Source organism: Entelurus aequoreus, linkage group LG21 (assembly GCF_033978785.1).
Source record: "Entelurus aequoreus isolate RoL-2023_Sb linkage group LG21, RoL_Eaeq_v1.1, whole genome shotgun sequence".
NCBI classification, from domain to species: Eukaryota; Metazoa; Chordata; class Actinopteri; order Syngnathiformes; family Syngnathidae; genus Entelurus; species Entelurus aequoreus.
Genome location: NC_084751.1, coordinates 45,614,798 through 45,630,293, shown reverse-complemented (window position 1 = coordinate 45,630,293; position 15,496 = coordinate 45,614,798). Strand labels below are relative to the sequence as shown.

At 40.3% G+C, this 15,496-nt stretch overlaps 1 protein-coding gene across 2 annotated transcripts in view; it reads right to left on the bottom strand.

Annotated features, from left to right (window-relative positions):
• Nucleotides 1-15,496, bottom strand: part of rassf6 (Ras association domain family member 6) — a 32,505-nt gene that overhangs the window by 5,962 nt on the left and 11,047 nt on the right. For both annotated transcript variants that reach the window (XM_062032232.1, XM_062032233.1), the window contains exons 3-7: nucleotides 14,168-14,246; nucleotides 12,828-12,988; nucleotides 10,263-10,357; nucleotides 8,375-8,574; nucleotides 3,676-3,777 (exon numbers count right to left, since the gene is read on the bottom strand). In XM_062032232.1, the coding sequence (XP_061888216.1) occupies nucleotides 3,676-3,777; nucleotides 8,375-8,574; nucleotides 10,263-10,357; nucleotides 12,828-12,988; nucleotides 14,168-14,246 (637 nt within the window). The remainder of the gene's footprint in view (nucleotides 1-3,675; nucleotides 3,778-8,374; nucleotides 8,575-10,262; nucleotides 10,358-12,827; nucleotides 12,989-14,167; nucleotides 14,247-15,496) is intronic.

Genomic DNA, 15,496 nt, shown 5'->3' with positions numbered 1-15,496 from the left:
ACCGACTAACATCTACTCTGGACTTCCGAACATCCCACAGCACACTAACTATCAGTCGTGAGAACACTCTATGAACGGGCCAACATCAAAACAGAAGAACAAGATAGGAAAAAAGAAGAGAAACACATCAAAAATGCACTCCAAAACTGCCAATATCCAACTTGGGCCATCAAAGAAGGGGAACAACAAGTAAAAAACAAAGAAAAGAGAACAAAGAAGAAACCCAATACAGCGGGTCATGAAAAAACACAACAGTTAAACCTCACACAAAAACAAGACAGTTACTGGTGCATCCAAAAGACAAAATAGAACAAGACAAGAAATGCAATGTGTCAGGTTCAAACACTGATGACATCTATTAAACAAGACAAAAGGCAAAGAATCAAACAGAGACAGAATTCAATTTGGACTCAATATATTGAGGAGAGTCGCCGTCGACCTGTAACCTCTTACAGTGTCTCAGCACGCTCTCCCAAACGACTGTATTCCTCCTTCTTTATTGGACTTTCTCCCCCCACCTGACCACAGCTGCTTCCAGAGGGAAGTGGGTCGTAAACAGCGTTGCCTTTGGTTACCGAACAGTTCAAAAGAAGAGGTCGTAGAATAGTTCAAAAAGAGTTCCATAAAATAGTTCAAAGAGAGTTCCATAAAATAGTTCAAAAAGAGTTTGTCTGGAAATTGGGCAGATCCTGTCATCTCTCCGCTTTGAAGTCCCAGTGGAGTTTTACAAGCCTTCTTCTCGGTTGGTTTCAAAGACAGCCTTTTGTCTTTTTGCCTGGAACTCATTGTAACACAAAGTTTTTTGTGATAACTTACAATTATTCTAACACAATGTCTTTCACAAAATCCTGTGTAAATCACGCAAAAAAATCATACATGGGAGAAACAGGGAGGGCATTCAACACAAGGAAGAAAGAACATCAGAAAGAATGCGAAAAAGAGACAACTGGAAGGTTTACAAGAAGCCTAAAACAAAAATCCGAACAGGAAATCTTCAAATCAGCCATATCGGATCATCGAAAAACAAATAACAACATCATGGACCGGGACAGCGGCAAAATCATCGGCACGGAAAGTAACAAATTCAAACGATGGATTAAGGAGGCGATCGAACTAAGGAAGCGGCCCAAGGAAACCATCAATCGGGATGAGGGAGCATATCTGGGACTCCCTCCTCCATTAACCATCAAGCGGCTGGGGGGGGGGGCTGGGGGTTGGCAACCACCCATGGCGTGGTGCGGTTGGGAGAGTGGCCGTGCCAGCAACCTGAGGGTTCCTGCTTCAATCCCCACCCTCTACCAACCTGTTGTGTCCTTGAGCAAGACACTTCACCCTTGCTCCTGATGGGTCGTGGTTAGGGCCTCCCGCCATCAGTGTGTGAATGTGTGTGTGAATGAGTGAATGTGGAAATAGTGTCAAAGCGCTTTGAGTACCTTGAAGGTAGAAAAGCGCTACACAAATATAACCCCTAGGTAGACTTGACAGGTCTGCCTGGTTGGCCACGCCTATAAGAACAGCTGAGAGGCAACATGTCACAGTGGTCAGGTGACCCTTCTGAAGAAGACTGCAGATGACGGTCCAAACATGTCAGGTAAAAATGGTCAGGTTCAAACACTGATGACATCTATTAAACAAGACAAGAAGCAAAGATTTAAACAGAGACAGAATTCAATTTGGCTCAATTGAGGAGAGTCGCCTGTACACTGTACCCTTGCACAGTATCTCAGCGCGCTCTGGCGAAAGATTGTACAACTCCTCCTTTATTTGACTTTCTCTGACCACATGACCACAGCTGCTTCCAGAAGGGAAGTGGGTCGTAAACAGCGTTGCCTTTGGTTACGGAACAGTTCAAAAGATAAGGTCGTAAACACTTCACAGAAAATAATAATGGATTAGATTTTATATCGCGCTTTTCTATTGTTAGATACTCAAAGCGCTCACAGAGAAGTGGGAACCCATCATTCATTCACACCTGGTGGTGGTAAGCTACATTTGTAGCCACAGCTGCCCTGGGGTAGACTGACGGAAGCGAGGCTGCCAGTTTGCGCCTACGGCCCCTCCGACCACCGCCTATCGTTCATTCATCATTCATTCACCAGTGTGAGCGGCACCGGGGGAAAGGGTAAAGTGTCCTGCCCAAGGACACAACGGCAGCGATTTGGATGTCAAGAGGCGGGGAGCGAACCTGCAACCCTCAGGTTTCTGGCACGGCCGCTCTACCCACTACGCCAGGGGTCGGCAACCCGCGGCTCCGGAGCCGCATGCGGCTCTTTGACCACTCTGATGCGGCTCAGCTGCATACTTGCCGACCCCCCGATTTTCCCAGGAGACTTGTGGATCTCAGTGACTGTCTAAGAAATCTCCAAGGGCAATTATAATCCTATTTTCACTCTAATACTAAATAAAGGGCGTGCCCTAAATGCACTGCAGTAATTGTCCTCTATAGCATTTACTAACAGCATGCCAGCCCGGCCACATGTTGTATGTAGCTTTTACTTGCACACGTAGGAGACAGCAAAGCATACTTACTCATCAGCCACACAGCTTACACTGACGGTAGTGTAACACAACACAACCAATACCCAGAATCCCATGCAGCCCTAACTCTTCCGGTCTAGATTATACACCCCCGCTACCACCAAACCCCCCCACACATCAACCCTCCCCACCTCCGTGCGTCGGTTGAGCGGAAGAGTTAGGGCTGCATGGGATTCTGGGTATTTGTTGTGTTGTGTTTATGTTGTGTTACAGTGCAGATGTTCTCCAGAAATGTGTTTGTCATTCTTTTTTGGTGTGGGTTCAAAGTGTGGCGCATATTTGTAACGTAACAGTGTTAAAGTTGTTTTTGTACGGCTACCGTCAGTGTAAGCTGTGTGGCTGTTGACGTAGTACGCCTTGCTGTCACTTACGTGAGCAAGCTGAAGCTGCATTTTACATGTGGTTGAGCAGGCACACTGTTTTGGCAGACTGTAGAGGGCGCCAAAAGCAGTGCCATCACGCCGTGATATTCGGGAGTCTCCCGGAAATAATGAGAGGATTGGCAAGTATGACGCTATCGAACGCCAAAACTCGCGGGCTGCACTAACATCAAATTTCCATATTAGGGTGCGTGCCGGTGCGTGTGTCTGAGACCCCTGGTTAACATAGCACAAAGCAATTTAAGCTTTGTATGCGGTGTTTTTCATTTTAAATTAAAAATTTTTTTTTGTGGCTCCCATTATTTTCTTTAATTTGTGAAACTTGCCAAAATGGCTCTTTGAGTGGTAAAGGTTGCCGACCCCTGCACTACGCCATACTGCCCCTAAAGGAAAAGGTCGTAAACGAGTTGAAAAAGACGTCCGTAAAACAGTTGAAAAAGAGGTCGCCTGGAGGGGGTTCTGGTCCTGCTTCCTCTTCGCTTTTATAGTCCTTGGGTCAGACAATATCTTTCAAGAAAGAAACAGGAACACCTTCATCTTGCTTCCCCCCTACACAGTGGAGTTTTACAAGCCTCACTCTTGGTAGGTTTCAAAGACAGCTTTTGCTTCTCACCAGGCACTCAAAGTAACACAACGTTTTTGTAAATAACTTAGAAACAAATATTCTAACAACAATTCCTTCTAATATACTGAAAATATGGTCTGACTGCAAGAAAATTGGAAAAAGTATAGAAATTGACCTTTGTGCACAGCTCACCTTGAATTTGTTCAACAGCTGCTCAATGACCTGGTTTGTGGCCATTTTACTGGTAATGCGGACCTTGGTTGCCGTACCAAAGCAAGGCGTAAAGATGGAGGTCTGGAGAAGACATGGAGATATTTTTTAATACTGACACCGATTATTGAAAGAGTCCATGGTCAGGTGGCACACTTGTATAGGACTGGGGTCGGGAACCTAGGGCTCTTTTGATGACTGCATCCGGCTCTCAGATAAATCTTAGCTGACATTGCTTAACATGAGTTGTGGTATCTATGAGAGACACACACACACACATATTAACATATGCACACAACATACTACACACATGCTAACACAACACACACGCATGATTGGGTGTTAGGATGTTATTCTAATGTTGTTGTTTCATAATCCATCTCCTGATACCTCAACTTTTACGTTGCAACTCTACAAGCCATCAAGAATATAATCGTTACCACACGCTTCAAATATCGCGGCTTCACTAAATTGTGTGCTTTTTAAATTTATTTTAAAGTACATTCTACATGTTTTTGGCCTACATTCATGTATTACAGTGCAGTATTTGTGTTATTTGTGCAGCTTGAGTAGCGCTTTTTAGCTGCAGCCGGCCCTCCGTGGCTCCCACTCCCCCCCCTCTGTTGCAAGTTTTGTGATTATATGTAACATAAGCAAACAGCATCCTCAGGGACTCATCCCACCCAGGTCACCACTGGCTTGAACTCTTGCCCTCAGGGAGGCGCTATAAGACCATCAAAGCAAGGACAAATAGACTGAAAAACAGTTTCTATCCTAGAGCTGTTATTGCCCTAAACTCCGCACTTACCTGAACACTCACCACTTTATTACTTGCTTACCTCTAAAAGAGTTCTGCTGCGCAATATGTTTTTAACACTTTATAATGTTTTGAAATTTTAAATTGTTTTATTATTGTTGTTGTCTTAAGACTATTTTATGTAGGTTTGTTTTAAAAGCACAGGGGTGTCCAAAGTGCAGCCCCGGGGGCCATTTGCGGCCCGCAGCTAATTGTTTAGCGGCCCGCCGCACATTCTGGAAATACTATTGTAAAATTAAAAAAGAACATTAAAAAAAGTGGAATGAGGTGAAATCTAACGAGAAAAATCGCAATGTTGACACAAAAGCTGCCTTGCAGGCTGTTTTTTTTTCTTTTGTCTTTCTTTATTTTTATTTTTTTTGCCATTGCTCAAAAAAAAAAAAATCCATGTTATAATGAATTATTTTCAGGGCTCCAATTACCTCAAATATTTCACTTTAAAATGTTGTATGTGGTAAATATTGCATATATTGTGTAGTAGCCATATAAAAACATCAACGTTTTTTTTGACAAAAGCGCATAAAACAAACAAAATAATAGTTCCAGCATAAAATCAACAGATATATCTGAAGTTGATCTCGTAACTTAAGTGTTGAAAGTAAAAGAAAAACCTAATAAAAATGTATCACTTTATGAGTGGGGCACCTTTTGGATCCCAAATATATTTAGTGATTTTTTATTTATATTTTCACTGTGATGACTCAAAAATATGAAAGAATTTAAATCAATGGTGTCCTGCATTATTGATTTTAGGGCTCTAATTAGCAAATACTGCATATTTCAGTTTTACTATAAAAAAACTAAGTTGTTTTTGACAGAAAAGCCATAAAACATGTTTTTAAATTTGTATTACTTTATATCAACTTGAAGTTGATATAGAGATTTACTGTAAGCGTTAATAATTAAAAAAATAATAATAATCTGACTTATTTTTAACATTTTAATGACTGAGACCCTTTATGGTCCCCGGGACCCCTAAAGGTAAAATAAATAAAAATCCATATATTTTGTTCTGGTTTTGAAAATGAAAAACATCAAAATGGCCCCCGCATGCTTTAATTTTTCCGTGTGTGGCCCTCAGTGGAAAAAGTTTGGACTTCCCTGGCTTAACACGATAAATGATGAATAATCTCGCTGGAGATCCAGTGTTAGAAATAACGTTCAAAATATAAAACATTCTCATGCATTTTAATCCATGGCTAATTTTTTTTTAAATGTTCCTGAGGGAACTCTCACCGAAGGAATCAATAAAGTACTATCTATCTATCTATCTCAGGGGTCACCAACGCGGTGCCCGCGGGCACCAGGTAAGCCCGTAAGGACCAGATGAGTAGCCCGCCGGCCTGTTCTAAAAATAGCTCAAATAGCAGCACTTACCAGTGAGCTGCCTCTATTTTTTAAATTTTATTTATTTACTAGCAAGCTGGTCTCGCTTTGCCCGACATTTTTAATTCTAAGAGAGACAAAACTCAAATAGAATTTGAAAATCCAAGAAAATATTTTAAAGACTTGGTCTTCACTTGTTTAAATTAATTCATTAATTTTTTTTACTTTGCTTCTTATAACTTTCAGAAAGACAATTTTAGAGAAAAAAATACAACCTTAAAATTATTTTAGGATTTTTAAACACATATACCTTTTTACCTTTTAAATTCCTTCCTCTTCTTTCCTGACAATTTAAATCAATGTTCAAGTACATTTCTTTTTTTTATTGTAAGGAATAATAAATACATTTTAATTTAATTCTTCATTTTAGCTTCTGTTTTTTCGACGAAGAATATTTGTGAAATATTTCTTCAAACTTATTATGATTAAAATTCAAAAAAATTATTCTGGCAAATCTAGAAAATCTGTAGAATCAAATTTAAATCTTATTTCAAAGTCTTTTGAATTTCTTTTAAAATTTTTGTTCTGGAAAATCTTGAAGAAATAATGATTTGTCTTTGTTAGAAATATAGCTTGGTCCAATTTGTTAAATATTCTAACAAAGTGTAGATTGGATTTTAACCTATTTAATCAAATTTCTAAAATTATCTTAATCAGGAAAAAATTACTAATGATGTTCCATAAATTCTTTTTTTAAGTTTTTCTCTTCTTTTTTTCGGTTGAATTTTGAATTTTAAAGAGTCGAAATTGAAGATAAACTGTTTCAAAATTTAATTGTCATTTTGTTCGTGTTTTCTCCCCTTTTAAACCGTTCAATTAAGTGTAAATATCATTAATTATTAATAATAACATAGAATTAAAGGTAAATTGAGCAAATTGGCTATTTCTGGCAATGTATTGAAGTGTGTATCAAACTGGTAGCCCTTCGCATTAATCACTACCCAAGAAGTAGCTCTTGCTTTCAAAAAGGTTGCTGACCCCTGATCTATCTAAATCAGGCTAGAATGAAGGTTTTAGACCACAGAACATTCCTCCAGAAGGTCTTATCTTTGTCCATGTGATTGATTGATTGATTGAGAAGTTTATTGGCATCTTAAAGAATTGAATCTGTCATGATCCGTGATCCGGATCATGTTTTGTCTATTCTGTTTGTTTTGGACTCCTTTAGTTCCTGTTTGTGCTCCTGAGTTTAGTCACCATGGTTACTTATGATTTTCACCCGCCTCTGTTGTTCGGGACACTCACCTGTTTGTAATCAAGAGACACTATTTAAGCCTGCCTTTGTTGATCACTCGTCCTGGCTTCTTTGTTTGCGTCACGCTACTGATACGTGGGTATTCCTGTCCCTAATCCTTGCTAAGTGCTAAACTAGCATCCAGCGCGATCAGCACTTTTTTACCCTCGTCTGTTTTTTTTTCTTCTGTTTTTGGGTGCTTCGTTGTTTTCACAAGATTAAAAATGTTCCTACCTACTTAAGTCCTGTCCGGTGTGATCCGTTTGCATCCCGGGGGAACCAACCTCGCAGCAAGCTGCGTTAACCCAGCCGTAACAGAATCCACGTAATGCTTTAAAAAGGCAAATGGATGGCACAAAAAGCCAAAAGGCTTGTTTCCATTGTGATGTCAGATGAAAAAAAAAATGGAGATTTTGGCCACAATACCCAGCAATATGTTTGGAGGAGAAAAGGTGTATATTTAATCCCAGGAACACCATGCCTACCGCCAAGCATGGTGGTGGTAGTATTATGCTCTGGGCCTGTTTTGCTGCTAATGGAACTAGTGCTTTACAGAGAGTAAATGGGACAATGAAAAAGGAGGATTTGGTAGCCATCCACAAGCTTCTGCTTGAATTTTTGACCACTCCTCTTGACAAAATTGGTGCAGTTCAACTACATTTGTTGGTTTTCTGACATGGACTTGTTTCTTCAGCATTGTCCACACGTTTAAGTCAGGACTTTGGAGAGGCCATTCTAAAACATTCCTTCTAGCCTGGTTTAGCCATTCCTTTACCACTTTTGACGTGTATTTGGGGTCATTGTCCTGTTGGAACACCCAACAAGACCCAACCTCCGGGCTGGTGATTTTAGCTTGTCCTGAAGAATTTGGAGGTAATCCTCATTTTTCATCGTCCCATTTACTCTCTGTAAAGCACCAGTTCCATTGGCAGCAAAAACAGGCCCAGATATAATACTACCACCACCATGCTTGGCGGTAGGCATGGTGTTGACACCAGAACTTTCCTCCAGAAGGTCTTATCTTTGTCCATGTGATGTCAGATGAAACACAAATGGAGCTGTTTGGCCACAATACCCAGCAATATGTTTGGAGGAGACAAGGTGAGGCCTTTAATCCCAGGAACACCACACCTACCGTCAAGCATGGTGGTGGTAGTATTATGCTCTGGGCCTGTTTTGCTGCCAATGGAACTGGTGATGTTCTTCACAAGTGTATGTACACTTTTGACCACGACTGTAGTTACCTTATAGTTATAGAAGTGTCCGTTAATAGAAAACCGGTGCTGTCGCTCTCGCTCTCTTTGTGCCGCTGACTTGCCTCGACGACTCCTCCTCTTGACCAACGAGGCATCGCTCATGCAGCGAATCAGGCTGGACTCGGACTCCAGCTCGCAGCTCTTCTGCCTCAGAGGACGTAGCGTTGTGGTCTCATACACGGCCGAGCCTGTGAAGTACTTTTAACGGTGAGCCCATTTAGACGTGAAATACTGCATGTTGCTCCTTCATTCATGTTCAATTGCTTATCCTGTTCAGGGTCATTAATGAGCTGGAGCCTATCCCATCACATTTTGAATGGGAGACTGACCATCAGAATATCATACAGAACCCAAAAGCAGTGAAGTTGTCACGTTGTGTAAATGGTAAATATAAACAGAATACAATGATTAGCAAATCCTTTTCAACTTATATTCAATTGAATAGACTGCAAAGACAACATATTTCCTGTTCAAACCGGAAAACTTTGTTATTTTTTGCAAATATTAGCTCATTTGGAATTCGATGCCTGCAACATGTTTCAAAAAAGCTGGCACAAGTGGCAAAAAAGAGTGAGAAAGTTGAGGAATGCTCATCAAACACTTAATTGGAACATCCCACAGGTGAGCAGGCTAATTGGGAACAGGTGGGTGCCATGATTGGGTATAAAAGCAGCTTCCATGAAATGCTCAGTCGTTCACAAACAAGGACGGGGCGAGGGTCACCACTTTGTCAACAAATGCCTGAGCAAATTGTTGAACAGTTTAAGAACAACATTTCTCAACCAGCTATTGCAAGGAATTCATGGATTTCACCATCTACGCTCCAAAATATCAAAAGGTTCAGAGAATCTGGAGAAATCACTATGGCCGTGACCTACAATCCCTCAGGCGGTACTGCATCAAAAAGTGACATCAGTGTGTAAAGGATATCACCACACGGGCTCAGGAACACTTCAGAAAACCACTGTCATTAACAACAGTTGGTCGCTACAACTGTAAGGTAGGTTAAAAGTAAGGTTAAAACTCTACTATGCAAAGCCAAAGCCATTTATCAACAACACCCAGAAACGACGCCGGCTTCGCTGGGCCCGAGCTCATCTAAGATGGACTGATGCAAAGTGGAAAAGTGTTCTGTGGCCTGACGAGTCCACATTTCAAAGTGTTTTTGGAAACTGGGGACGTCGGAACAAAGAGGAAAAGAACCATCCGGATTGTTCTAGGCGCAAAGTGTAAAAGGCAGCATGTGTGATGGTATGGGGGTGTATTAGTGCCCAAAACATGGGTAACTTACACATCTGTGAAGGCACCATTAATGCTGAAAGGTACATACAGCTTTTGGAGCAACATATGTTGCCATCCAAGCAACGTTATCATGGACGCCCCTGCTTATTTCAGCAAGACAATGCCAAGCCACATTCTGCACGTGTTACAACAGCGGGGCTTTTTAGTAAAAATGTGTCTCCTCAGTTCCCAAACGTTTACTGAGTGTTGTTAAAAGGAAAGGCCATGTAATACAGTGGTGAACATGCCCTTGTGACAACTTGTTTGCAATGTGTTGCTGCCAATAAATTCTAAGTTAATGATTATTTGCAAATAAATAATAATTTCTCAGTGTGAACATGAAATATCTTGTCTTTGCAGTCAATTCAATTGAATATAAGTTGAAAAGGATTTGCAAATCATTGTTTTCTGTTTTTATTTACCATTTACACAACGTGACAACTTCCCTGCTTTTGGGTTTTGTATACCAGAATTACATCATTTGGGAAAAGATAAATAGCCTATAATGCTGTACTTCCCCACTACTCCTCCATTTTGAACACAACTGAAGACATTAAGCATGTTCTTTTAAAAAGACAATAAAAAATGTATTAACCTGGTAAAGGATTGTTGACCACAGTTTGGTGTGCCGTCTCACCCATCTCGTCTATCTGGTGAAGATCCACGTACTCCCCCCAGCGTGACATACCCCTGCGGAGGCAAAGCTCTGTCAGTTTAAATGTATCATCATCTCAACAAGACTACACAAAAGTGACAATATAAATGCTGTTTGTTTCATGCCACAGTTTCGTGTTTGTTCCACGCCATAGTTTATGCTGTTTGTTTCATGCCACAGTTTCGTGTTTGTTCCACGCCATAGTTTATGCTGTTTGTTTCATGCCACAGTTTCGTGTTTGTTTCACGCCATAGTTTATGCTCTTTGTGTCATGCCAGTTTTGTGTTTGTTCCACGCCATAGTTTATGCTCTTTGTTTCATGCCACAGTTTTGTGTTTGTTTCACGCCACAGTTTTATGCTGTTTGTTTCATGCCACAGTTTCGTGTTTGTTCCACGCCACAGTTTATGCTGTTTGCTTCATGCCACAGTTTCGTGTTTGTTCCACGCCATAGTTTATGCTTGTTTCATGCCAGTTTTGTGTTTGTTCCACGCCATAGTTTATGCTGTTTGTTTCATGCCACAGTTTTGTGTTTGTTACACGCCATAGTTTATGCTGTTTGTTTCATGCCACAGTTTCGTGTTTGTTCCACGCCATAGTTTATGCTGTTTGTTTCATGCCACAGTTTCGTGTTTGTTCCACGCCATAGTTGATGCTGTTTGTTTCATGCCACAGTTTCGTGTTTTTTCCACGACATAGTTTATGCTGTTTGCTTCATGCCACAGTTTCGTGTTTTTTCCACGCCATAGTTTATGCTGTTTGCTTCATGCCACAGTTTCGTGTTTGTTCCACGCCATAGTTTATGCTGTTTGCTTCATGTCACAGTTTTGTGTTTGTTCCACGCCATAGTTTTTGCTGTTTGTTTCATGCCAGTTTTGTGTTTGTTCCACGCCGTAGTTTATGCTGTTTGTTTCATGCCATAGTTTCGTGTTTGTTCCACACCATAGTTTATGCTGTTTGTTTCATTACAGTTTCGTGTTTGTTCCACGCCATAGTTTATGCTCTTTGTTTCATGCCACAGTTCCGTGTTTGTTCCACGCCATAGTTTATGCTGTTTGTTTCATGCCACAGTTTCGTGTTTGTTCCACGCCATAGTTTATGCTGTTTGTTTCATGCCAGTTTCGTGTTTGTTCCACGCCATAGTTTATGCTGTTTGCTTCATGCCACAGTTTCATGTTTGTTCCACGCCATAGTTTATCTCTAGTTTTTTTCATTTGCACTTTGATTGCATTGACAGTTTATTTTAAGAAACATATAGATTGTTGTTATTTATTATTAAATTTAGTTCGAATTTCTTTATTTTAGCACTGCATAATTCGATTTTTCATCAGGTTTTATGAGTCCCTTCTTTTGCAGTATATTTTTATTAGTATTTATTTCTGTAAATCAGACTGACCTAAGCCTTGTTAATAATCTTTGTGGTTAACACATTATTTTACATCATTTGACACGTTTGTAAACTGTAAGTAGATTAGATATAATTATTGAAAATGATTAAAACCAAGAGTAAGATTAATGATTCAGCGTTAATATTTGTAGTGGAAAAGTTGGGCTAGGATGTCAAATGGGTTAAGAATCCCTAACTAATATGTACTAAAATCACAAACGTATTACTCAAAGTAAGCCTAGCAATTTTCCCATTGATACTTGCCAAAACTCTATTTTACTTGTTTGAAGCTGTTTGGTAAGTCTATTTTTCTTGTTTGGTTGGCAAAATGTTTTGTTTAAGTAGTACATGTCAGATTGTCACGGCGTGGGCTCGAACTCGCTTTTCCCCGGCAGCTGGGTCTTCCAGCACCAGACACAAGCCGGCAAGGCTGTGGGCGATCAGCAATCTGCACACCTGGAGCTGATGATCAGACCTGCCTTCATAAGCCTGCACAACCTGCCATCCCTCGCCGGAATATAACCTTCTGTTGGCGTACCGTAAGCGATCGTTAGCTCTTTGCTCTCCGTGTTCTTCCCGTCCTTGATTTGTTCCCTGTCTTCTCCCTTGTGCCCGCAGTGTTTTCCTTCCGTTGCCCTGGATCTGGACTGCCTCCCTTGGTCCTCGACCCCTGCTCTGGACACGGACTCTGACGCCTCTCTCTGCCCCACGGACCTCGCTTGGATCACGGACCCCTTTTGCCCATAGCCCCTTTGGATTTGTCTGCTTCCTCATCCAACAATTATGGTAATACTCAACAGGTAATTATTCATACACACAGTCTTCCACCATACACCCCTTTTGGATCTACTTCACACACCATTCCTTTGTTGTTTAATTAAATTATTGTTCATTATTTATTATATTGTTTATATATACATATAATAAATACATGGAGCAATATCGCCCCCTTGTGGTTCTGTGCTGTCACAACTCCCTCCTCCAACCACAACACAGATTTGAGCACAGACTACTAAGTATGAGCTATTTGGTCAACCATAGAAATAGAGCATATTAAATCTCGCTTAAATTCGATTTGACAGTGTTTACTCTAAACAACAATAGAAAGCTGAAGTCAACCTCCTGTTTCCAATTGGGCTGACCGGGCTTGTTGGGTCGGACGAGATCAGGGGAGCAAAGGGAAGCATCTGTTTTGCATCCTGTATTTTCAGCCGAATGGGTCTCTTCACTCCCCAGCAGATATTTAGGAAGCCCTCCACGACCACTTCTCCGTCATCGCCCTGTTTTAAAAACCATATCCACAAATATTGTCATTAGAAAGGGTTGGGGATTTGTAAGTGCAAGTTAGAACTCTATGTAAAGCCAAAGCCATTTATCAACAACACCCAGAGACGCTTCGCTCTAAGATGTACTGAAGCAAAGTGGAAAACTGTTCTGTGGTCTGACGAGTCCACATTTCAAATTGTTTTTGGAAACTGTGGACGTCGGACCAAAGAGGAAAAGAACCATCCGGATAGTTCTAGGCGCAGAGTGTAAAAGGCAGCATGTGTGATGGTATGGGGGTGTATTAGTGCCCAAGACATGGGTAACTTACACATCTGTGAAGGCGCCATTAATGCTGAAAGGTACATACAGCTTTTGGAGCAACGTTAGCATGGACGCCCCTGCTTATTTCAGCAATACAATGCCTTTCTACAATTCTTAGTAAAAGAGTGCGGGTACTAGACTGGCCTGCCTGTAGTCCAGACCTGTCTCCCATTGTGGTGCAATATGAAGCCTAAAATACCACAACTTAAGCTGTACATCAAGCAAGAATGGGAAAGAATTCCATTCCAAAAAATGTGTCTCCTCAGTTCCCAAACCTTTACTGAGTGTTGTTAAAAGGAAAGGCCATGTAACACACTGGTACAAAATGCCTGTGTAAAGGATATCACCACATGGGCTCAGGAACACTTCAGAAAACCACTGTCAGTAACTACAGTTGGTCGCTACATCTGTAAGTGCAAGTTAAAACTCTACTAAGCAAAGCCACAGCCATTTATCAACAACACCCACAAACGTTTCGCTTAAATATCTTGTCTTTGCAGTCAATTCAATTGAATATAAGTTGAAAAGGATTTGCAAATCATTGTATTCTCTTTTTATTTACCATTTACCCAACGTGACAACTTCACTGGTTTCGGGTTTTGTACAAATTATATGATTTTTAGTCAAAAAATATTTATTTTCACAGAAAACACACATAAGTTGGTAAAAAAAAATGTTGAATACAGGATACTAATGCATACAATAGTACAACATAACAATACATACACACAGTGCACCATGACTGTATCAAGTGATATCAATCCAACATGGCGGCACCATGTTGGATTGATTTATTTATTGGGTCTTGTTAAGAGTGTGCAGGTTTAGCAAGTGCAGCGTCAGATGAGCGTAAAAGAAAACACAAGTCATACCTGGAAGTAACTGAGGTGTAGTTGAGTCTTGTCCTTGAGGAAGCAGTTGTAGGTGTTGATCAGTGAGAGGAACTCTGCTCTGAAATCAACAGCAAAGGGTGAGAATAAAACACTTCTGGAGAAGGAACATGTGAAAAAAAAACCCAGTGAAGTTGTCACGTTGTGTAAATCTTAAATAAAAACAGAATACAATGATTTGCAAATCCTTTTCAACTTATATTCAATTGAATAGACTGCAAAGACAAGACATTTAAGCGAAACGTTTCTGGGTGTTGTTGATAAATGGCTGTGGCTTTGCATAGTATAGTTTTAACTTGCACTTACAGATGTAGCGACCAACTGTAGTTACTGACAGTGGTTTTTTGAAGTGTTCCTGAGCCCATGTGGTGATATCCTTTACACACTGATGTCAGTTTTTGATGCAGTACCGCCTGAGGGATCCAAGGTGTGTAATATCATGGCTTACGTGCAGTGATTTCTCCAGATTCTCTGACACTTTTGATGATATTACAGACTAGGGATGTCCGATAATGGCTTTTTGCCGATATCCGATATGCCGATATTGTCCAACTCTTTAATTACCGATACCGATATCAACCAATACCGATATCAACCGATATATACAGTCGTGGAATTAACACATTATTATGCCTAATTTGGACAACCAGGTATGGTGAAGATAAGGTACTTTTAAAAAAAATGAATCAAATAAAATAAGATAAATAAATTAAAAACATTTTCTTGAATAAAAAAGAAAGTAAAACAATATAAAAACAGTTACATAGAAACTAGCAATGAATGAAAATGAGTAAAATTAACTGTTAAAGGTTAGTACTATTAGTGGAGCAGCAGCACGCACAATCATGTGTGCTTACGGACTGTATCCCTTGCAGACTGTATTGATATATATTGATATATAATGTAGGAAGCAGAATATTAATAACAGAAAGAAACAACCCTTTTGTGTGAATGAGTGTAAATGGGGGAGGGAGGTTTTTTGGGTTGGTGCACTAATTGTAAGTGTATCTTGTGTTTTTTATGTGGATTTAATTAAAAAAAACAAAAAAAAAACAAACAAAAAAAAACGATACTGATAATAAAAAAAACGATACCGATAATTTCCGATATTACATTTTAACGCATTTATCGGCCGATATCGGACATCTCTATTACAGACCTTAGATGGTGAAATCCCTAAATTCCTTGCAATAGCTGGTTGAGAAATGTTGTTCTTCAACAATTTGCTCAGGCATTTGTTGACAAAGTGGTGACCCTCGCCCCGTCCTTGTTTGTGAACGACTGAGCATTTCATGGAAGCTGCTTTTATAC